This window comes from Pristis pectinata, chromosome 29, assembly GCF_009764475.1.
Source record: "Pristis pectinata isolate sPriPec2 chromosome 29, sPriPec2.1.pri, whole genome shotgun sequence".
NCBI lineage: Eukaryota > Metazoa > Chordata > Chondrichthyes > Rhinopristiformes > Pristidae > Pristis > Pristis pectinata.
This window is the reverse complement of record NC_067433.1, coordinates 2,564,562-2,574,060: the sequence shown is the minus strand read 5'-3', so window position 1 is coordinate 2,574,060 and position 9,499 is coordinate 2,564,562. Positions and strand designations below refer to the sequence as shown.

Genomic DNA, 9,499 nt, shown 5'->3' with positions numbered 1-9,499 from the left:
AGAACAACCACTGTTACCACAATCTCAGGTTCAGCTTCACTTGGCTCTACTCTCTACCTAGTTCCTAACGTGTGCCCTGGCTCTTCCGAAGAAGAGGGATTAGTCAGATCAATTGCCAAAAAATATGGCTTTGCTTTTGCTGAGATTAACTCTAGTCTCCAAGACTCGTTCAAACTGGTCGTAGATGCTCATCAATCTATGGATCCAGGCAGAAGACTGTGATGTCATCCACGTACGGGGAGGCTTCAACACAAGTCACTTTGTTTATACCTGCATCGTTCCTGATGGACTCAGAATGGGACTGGATACAACATGCAGACAAAACACAGGAGAAAGCAGAGGTTTGCTCAACTCCAAAACTGACTGGGAAGCTTTCCATTTGTGAGACTGTCGCCACAGACATCCGTGTGTCCAGTTGACGTTTTCATCCCAAAACCTCATCACCTATAAGTGATATTCTATCAAAGGCATTCTCCAGGCTCAAGCTGACTTAGCAAGTATCTCGAAGTATTCAGAGGATCATATACCCGAGCAGGACAAGGTTATTAGATGGCTTCAGCCTGGTCTGCTCTGAGCTGAGCTAACTTGGCTCATTTGACAATGGCCTGGGGTGTAATCCACATGTAGCAGCCAAATGAGTGCCAATTTCTGATCTCTCTCCTCTAATTGAGGGTGGTCCAGGTGCTCCAGCTTCATGTCAACTCAAAACCTCTGAGATAGAGGACAAAAAATTCTATGAGGTTATGCTGCCAGAACCTTCAAATCATATAGCCCAGCATGGAAGAATTTGCAAATCTTTAATACAAGGACGTTACTGAGAAATTTTCCTTAACACTACTGATCGCAAAGCTCTCTCTTTGAGCCTTTTGGAAGCAATAGCACATCACATTTTGCTCCATGGAGCAGACTCGAGCATGGAAGATGAATCTGAAGGACCCCCAATACAACGAGCAAGCAGATTCTGCACACTTTCCTGGAATCTCAGTCCTGAATAAGCTTTCCTGCTTATTCACAGCAAAGATCAATAGATTGTGATCTGTGAATCAAGGTTAGTACGGTAAAAAGTTGACTGAATGGCAGAATAGGCATGAAGGGCTGAATGCCTATTCCTCAGAAAGAGAGTCAGAGGGAAGTGTATGAACTCTGTGAGGATGAAGAACCTTTTGACGTTAGCCTTCTCCAAAGTGTGTCATCCCTTTCCAGTTCCTCATCGTCTTCTGGGGCCGTCAGAGAAAAACATGGCATGACTCTGCTCAATATGTCCTTGAGTGTTTGTGACATAAACAGTAAGTCTGTCTGGGACCAGACTGACACGCACGGCCTCAGCCAGGTGTATTCCACAGTGCTCCGTCTGCAGACACATCACACAGGTTGGCATCTTTTACTGTTTTTAATCAGCAGTCTGGAAATGGTGCCCACTTTTGCTACCTGCCATATCGTCCAGTCACACGACAATGCATTCGTAGTCACTGGTGGGGCATACACACTAATGAGGTGGAACACAGTGATTTTGTACCTTCTGCCTTACCATGACAGCTACCCAACCACTTCTGACATCAGTGCTGGAGCTGTCTTCCAGGGACAGAACACCTAGGGCAGAGGAATGATGATCGTTTCTGCCCAACAAGATTGATTACCCGTGGAATCATCATTGCAACCACTGCTGACGGATGCTAAGATGCAGAAAACCACAGTCCCACAAAAACGTTCATGGGTGTAATCTTTAATCCATGTATTATGAATTTACAGTCTAAAGTCACATACAGTTTGCCTTCCTTCCTTCTTGCTGTAGCTGCTTGTTAATTTTCAGTGATGCCTGTACAGGACACCCAGGACCTTCCAATCTCTCACATTTAAAAGATACTCCAGCTTTCTATTTTTTCGACCAAAGTGGATGGCCTCTTTTTTTTTACATTATATTCCATCAGCCACGTTCACCTAACCCATCCATTCCCTTGTGGAATCTCCGGCATCCTCCTCACAGCCCACACTGCCACTCTGCTTGGTATCATCAGAAAACTTGGATATGTTACACTAGATTCCCTTGTCCAAATCATTGATGTTGATTGTGAAGAGCTGGAGCATCAGCAACAATGCCTGAAGCACACCACTTGTCACAGCCGCCCAACGCAAAGGTCTTGTGAAAGTCCAAACACACAACAATATGCTTACCCTTATATCTTCTGCTAATTCCAACCTAAAAACTCTATATTTGTCAAAACTGGCTCCATTACATAATTACATGCTGACTCTGCCCAATCTCTATTTTTGTTCAAGTATATTGTTACCACTTACTAACAAATTCCAACATTTTCCCTTCAGAGAGACAGAATCATAGAATTGTTACAGTGTGGAAAAGGGTCACTCAATCCCCAGCTCCCAGACAGCAATCCCGTCAGTCCCATTCTCCTGCTTTTTCCTCGTAGCCCTGTAAATTATACTTTAGGAAACACTGAATGATTCTGTTTCCACCAGCTGAGAATGAATTCAGATCTTCGCTAGTTTTGCCTTACATTTTTTGATCAAAATTTTAAATCTGTCTCCTCCTGGTGCTTGAAACATCTGCTAATGGTAACAATACCCCATCTAGACCCGACACAGTTCTGCACATTGGTGTCAAATCCCAGCTTTAGGAGAATAATCCCAGCCTGTGCAGTCCAACCCTGCAGCTGAAATCCCTCGTTCCCAGAACTGTTCTTGTAATTCTCTTCACCCTCTCCAGGACCTTCAGATATCAACAGTCCTCCCTTTAGAGGGACAGGTAGATCTCATTTAAGGCCACACAGAGTGCAAACAGTAATTCCCTATGAGATGGAGCTCAGCAACACGCCATTTATGCAGATCTGTTATACCTCCTATAGGGAATTCTCGGTAACCCCCTAACGGAGAGAGTTGAGCAAGCCCCTTGCCATTAGAGAGAACTCGGTAACAACTACAAACAGTAATACTTCCCACTGAGTGCTTCTCTACAAAAACCTTTTTACAAATCTCAATTCAATCTTCTTTGCTTTCTTCATTCCATTAAAATCTGCATTTTTACAGAACATCTAATGCAACAAAACCTCCCAGGACCCATCACAGGAGCATCACTGTACAAACTTTGACATCAAGAGATGTTACGGGAAATGTTAGGACTGATGCTTAAAAGCCTGATCAAAGTGAGAGATTTTATGGAACATCATAGTGCAGGTAAAGGAAACTAGACAATTGGTAAGGAATAGGGAGGGAATTTCTGAGCTCAGAGACTGAAGGTACAGCAACTAATGGTGAGAGTGTTAAAACTGGGGATGATTAAAGGCCAGAACTAAAAGACAAGAGATATCCTAAACGTTGTGCCTCTGAAGATAACAAAGATGAGGAGATAACAAAGATGTCGGTCATATAGATTTTGAATCTGAAGGAGTTCTACACCCAACAGCTAAAAAAAGGTTCTGGAAATCTAAAATAAAAACAGAAAACGCTGTAATTACTCAACTGGTCCAGCAGCGAATGTCAAGAAAGAAATGGTTCTGGTGAAAGGTCATTGACCTGAAATAATCACTTTTTTTTTCCTCTCTCCATAGATGCTGCCTAACCTGCTGAGTACTTACAGCATTTTATGTTACACTAGGGCAGTCAGCAACTTTGACAAGGATGAAGGAAGTGCCCTCTGCTTGCATCAACATCAAGAGCAGCAAACCCGTTCTCGTCCAAATGTACTGGATTCCACAGTGCATAGCTCAGCAGTGTGTGCTGGGAACAACCCGAGGCTGCGAGGTGTTCACTGACACACACGAGGTGGTCAGTCTGCTGGCCTGGAGACGACGCAAAATGAAGCCTTTCATTTGGCTTGAAATAAACTGAAAACCAAAACACAGGTCACTACAATAGCCATGTCATCTGAATGAAGCTGCAAATGGTGGACAATAATGTTGATGTTAAATCATTCATCTAACCTCAACAACAAACTGCAATGTCCCAGAAGGGGCAAAGTTGAAATTAAAAGCTGAACCACAATTACTTCCAAGTGTACGAGAGAGCTCGACAGACATCTGACACTCCACAATTACAGTGCCAGCAATGACCTTCCTTCCCAAACCCACTTTACAGCTCAGAGACGTGGTCGATGACAGCACCTCTGCCGAGAGCCCGACAATCCAAGCAATGGTGACTGTGATACGTGCTTCCCAATCACCTCAATGAGCCAATGCTGAGACTCGTCAAATAAAGTGCCTGCTGATGATCTAACATTTAGGGTCAAGGGTGAGAATCTTTCTAAATTATGTTGCTTAACCTGGACTACAATCTTCATAAACTGAAGGGATGCTACCACATGGACAGGCATTCAGTCCACCGTAACTGTGCCGTAGTGGGGCTCTCCCATTGGTAAATCTCCCTCCCCCTTTCCATGTGGACTTCTATCCTTTTCAGTTTTTTGTCCACCAGCCTTTCAAAGTTCCCACTGAATCTGCTTCACCCACCTCTTCAGGCAGCACATTCCAGAGAGGTGACGCAGTGCCAGTGGGTTGGTGCAAGCTTCTCACAACTCCAGCCACCTGGGTTTGACACTGAACTCCAGTGCAGTCGGTATGAAGTTTGTACGTTCTCCTTGTGACCACATGGATCCTGCTGAGTTTTCTGGTTCCCCCCCATCATCCTAAATAAATCCCCTTGTGTGGGTGGGTGGGTGGGAGGAAGTGAGTGGGGGAATGGAATTGCTTTGAGAGCCAGCATAGCCTCAGTGGGCTGAATAATCTCATTCACTGCTGTAAGGAAATAACATCACAACAATTCACTATGTTCAAAAATATTCTATTCTGGTTCTTATGCCAATCACCTTAAATCTGTGTCTTCTAGTTTATTCCAGTCACTGGAAACATTTGCTCCATGTTTACTCTACCAGAAGTGATAGAACTAGTAAATATTTCCTTTACGAAGCCTGCTCTATTGGAAATGACTCCAGGCTTCTCCAGGCTCCCAGGTGACTCCCTCGTCCTTGGAACATTCCAGTAAACCTCCTTTGCATCTTCTCCAAAGGTTTTGCACAGAAATGGACAAGATATTCCACCTTGGGCCAAATCATTGATTTATAGCAATTGAAATGCAAACCTCCCTGCCTTTGTGCTAACTGCCTTTATTTATTAAATTCAAATAATGAATGCTGGAAGTACTCAGCAGGTCAAACAGTCTGTGGCAAGAGAAAAAGAATCAGTGGAAAGAGAAAGGGAGTCGACATTTCAGGTCAAAGACCTAACATTTACTAAGGCAAGAACCCCATTTGTTTCGTTCTGTATCCTGCACCCAGTTTAAAATTGTATCATTTAGTTTTGTTGCTTCACCTCTCAATTTCCTCCAGTCTGAAACAAACATTTGTCATTATTAAGACTGTCCATATCCCAATCCATAACAGCACCAAACTCTGGCACTGACTTAGCTAACTGCCAAGCCTATGCCTTTGACTGGACTTCTGCAAACCACTCCTATCCAACATCCGTTATTCTTTACTCCACAACCTCAGGATCATTTAAACTGGGCTGCCTCACATCGAATCTCACAATAAGTCCTGATCACCAATCACTGTGTTTGCTGATCTACACTGTTGTGTTCAAATCCCTCCAGTGCCTTACCACTCACTAGCTCTATAACCCCCTCCAAATCTGCAGCCCTCTGTGCTCTGGCCTCTTGATCATCCTGAATTTAGTTGCTCCACCACTGACAGCACATCTTCAGCTGCCAAAGCCCCAAGTTCTGGAATTCACTTCCTCCTGTTGACCAAGCTCTTGGTCGTGTGTCCTAATATTTACGGCTGGATATCAAACTGTGTTTGATGACACTGCTCTGAAGCACCTTGAAATGTTCTATTACGCTGAAGCCCATCTACAAATGCAATTTTTGTTCAAGTGTCTTATTTCACTGCTCTTTTCGTCACTTTGTATTTCGTTTGTACTCACTCCGTTATACATAAGATTTCCCACCTATTTTTGCTCCAACCTATCTGTTAACATTTCTGCCCATTTAGTCAGGGCACATTGCCGAATACATCAGGCCATACTCATGAACAGGTCCTTCCTGTTCCCACTGTGATCTCGTGCTTTCGTTGGTTGAGAGACTTGCAGCTCTCAGCTGCGGTCCTTAATTCACTCTAACTGGCCCCATTGCCTTAATTTCGGTCTGCCTGGGCTGGTTGGAGTCAGCCAGCATCATCGCCATGTGGTGATTTTGCTCAATCTGGTAAACAAGGATACGACAGAGTTCTTCAGTACCACGGAATGCAAATCTTGTACCGTGGGAAATACAAAATGCCTCTGCCATCCTAGTCAACCACACAGGCTGGAAGTCAATTGGGAAAAGCTCAGATCCAGATCTCGGACATTGAACAGCAGATGGCACCATCGCAGTGCATCAGCAGCACTGAATATTGTGGACCGTGTGTAGGGAAGTGATTACCCCACACCTTAAATATCTGCAGAGGGAACGGGTGGCTGGCAAACAGGGCCTGAGAGAATCATTCTCTCTGAACAGGTATTCACCTCTGAATATTCAAGAGGAGGGTGGTTCCTCAGGGGAATAGAGCAGAGACAAATCTACAGACTGTGAGCAGCTTTGCTGCGTTGGATGGGGAAGAGGACAAGGTCAAGGATGGGTGGAAAGCACCAGAAGGCTACATTCTTAGGAGAGTGAATGGTTAAGGGTGATTATAGGCCTTCTTAGCCACTAAATGATTACAAGATGTTACTTTGTGCCAGGGTCAAGGACGACAACTTAGCATCTCTAAACCTTCCGAGACGGCAGGTCCTGGTCCATATTGGTACTAATGATGTAAGTAATAAAAAGGAAGAGGTTCTGCAGGTGATTATGGAGACCTAGGACCTCAAAGGTAAGCCAGTTTGCTCCCTATAGCTGTTGTGCAGAGGTAGTAGGATAGTACACATAAGCATTGGTAGAAGAGATGGAGCAGCAAAGGAGGATACATGAGTACAACTTCATGCTAGAACTGTACAACATTCAGTTTAGCTTCAGCTAAAGGACTGAGCCACAGGAAGGGTGTGACGGCATAAGATAGCAGAGAAAATTTAAGAGGATCTGTCAGGGCTGAAGAATTTATGAGGAGAGATGGATAGGTTGCAAGTTTATTTTTCTTTGAAACAATGGAGTCTAAGGGGAGGATAATAACATTTTGAGAGGCCTAAACAGGGTGAACCAAGAGGACATTTCCCATAGCAGGAAATTCAAACAACCAGTGACATAAATTTATATTAATTGGTAGAAACATTAGAGGGGAATTAAGGATTATTGTTCCCACCCAAAGTGGGTACAGGGAGTCCAGAACTCACTGTCTGGAAGGATGGTGGAGATAGAAACCCTCAATACATGTAAAAATACTGAGTCGAACACGTGAAGACCTGTAACTTACAAGGCAACAACAGAGCTGGGAAGTCACAGTAACCTGAACGGTCTTTTTTTTGGGTGGTCATGGACACCACGGGCCAAATGGTCTCCTTCTGAGTTCTAGATTTCTAATTCTTTGACTGTTGTTGGGACATCTCCATTGCACCCGTCTGCAGATCGCCAGCATTTGGTAGCTTATAACGTCCTGAAAATTGCACTCAACAACTTCCAATTTATTACTGTTTATTCCCTGAATTATGGGCATCACTGCCAACAGTGGGTTCTTAATGTAAAGTTCCATCTGAATGTAAGGATGGGCCTCCTGCAAACAAAATGATTTGACAAAACTGAGGGGCAAGTGCTGAAGGAAGTTACAAGTCAACTACATTGCTATGGGGACTGCAGTTTGGTTTCACAGGTCACTTCCCCTTGCAGCCAACCCTGAGCCTCACGGACACAATGAAAGAAGTAGGCCATTCAGCCCCTCTTACAAATCCACTATTTGATCTCTTGCATTAGTCACACTTTCTTGCACTAAGTCCAGATCCCTTGATACCTCAATAACTGAAGATCTCCATCTCAGATACAACTAACAACTTAGCCCTCAGTCGTAAAGAGAATTCAGAAGATTCACTACCCTCAAAGGTCCTTCTTCACATCCTCGAGCTGCATGGCCAACCCCTTAGTTTGAGGCTGTGATAATCAAAATAAAAACTACAGATGCTGAAACATCTAAAGTAACAACAGAAAATTGTAGAACTACTCAGCACGTCAGACTGCATCTGGGGGAAGGAAAAAAGAGTTAACGCTTCAGATCGAACGTCCTTCATCAGAAGTGAGGAGGAGATCCGATGAAGGGTCTTCAACCTGAAACATTAACCCATCCAAGAGATGTGGCTTGACCTGCTGAGGACTTCCAGCTTTTTTCTGTTTTTATTTGGGATTGTGATCCCTGGTTTTAGACACCTTGGCCAGGGTAGAAGCATCAAGTCCACATGTCCAGTCCCATAAGAATGTTGTATGATTCAATGAGATTACCTCTCATTCGTCTAAATTCTAGAGAGTACAGGCAAAGTCTGCTTGATTTCTCCTCACAGGACAAACCCACCATCCCTGAAATCAACCTGGTGAACCTTCGATGCACTCCCTCTGCAGATGTATCCTTCCTTGGGTAAGGAGGTCAGACCTGTGCACAATATTCCAGATGTGGTCTCAGCAGGGCTCTAGGTAATTCAACAAAACATCTCTCCTCCAGCTCCCCTTGCCATGACCCCTGCAACATCACTGACGCCTCTTCACCTGTGACCCCTCCACCACCTGATCCCTCCACAACCAGTGACATCTCCACTGACCCCTGACACCACCACTGATCCCCCTTCACCTGTGACCCCTCCACCACCTGATCCCTCCACAACCAGTGACATCTCCACTGACCCCTGACACCACCACTGATCCCCCTTCACCTGTGACCCCTCCACCACCTGATCCCTCCACAACCAGTGACATCTCCACTGACCCCTGACACCACCACTGATCCCCCTTCACCTGTGACCCCTCCACCACCCTTACCCCTCCACAACCAGTGACATCTCCACTGACCCCTGACCCCCTGCACCACCACTGATCCCCCTCACCTGTGACCCCTCCACCACCCCTGACCCCTGCACGACCAGTGACACCTCCACCGACCCTGACCCTGACCCCTCCACCACCCCAACCCTTAAGCCCCCGACCTTTGCCCACCAGGTGTCCAGGAGGCTGGAGGACGCGAACCTCCCCCCCAGCCCCCGTCCCCCGGCCCCCAGCCCCCGGCCCCCGTCCCCCGTCCCCCGTCCCCCGTCCCCCGGCCCCGCTCACCCGGTTGATCCGGCCCCGCGCCATCGCCGATCACCCGCCGGTCCCGCGCCTCAGACCCGCCGCCGGCGTACTTACGTCACGCGGGGGGCACACGCACGGGTGACGTCACAATGACAGCCAGGGCGCAGGCGCCGCCGCGGCCAATCACAAGGGACTATGTGTGTGACGTACAGCGGTGGGCAGGGGCGGGTGTGAGGGGGGTGCGGGCCGGGGGGGGGTGGGGGGGGTGAGGGGGGGTGCGGGGGGGGGGTGAGGGGGGGTGCGGGCCGGGGGG

The 9,499-nt window shown here is 46.4% G+C and overlaps 1 protein-coding gene across 1 annotated transcript in view; it reads right to left on the bottom strand.

Moving 5' to 3' along the window:
- The window catches only part of LOC127584146 (ubiquitin-conjugating enzyme E2 D4-like), a 19,962-nt gene extending 10,713 nt beyond the window's left edge, over positions 1-9,249 (bottom strand). Inside the window, exon 1 of the mRNA XM_052040727.1 lies at positions 9,102-9,249. Within this exon, the coding sequence (XP_051896687.1) occupies positions 9,102-9,249 (148 nt within the window). The remainder of the gene's footprint in view (positions 1-9,101) is intronic.
- Positions 9,250-9,499: the final 250 nt, after the last annotated feature.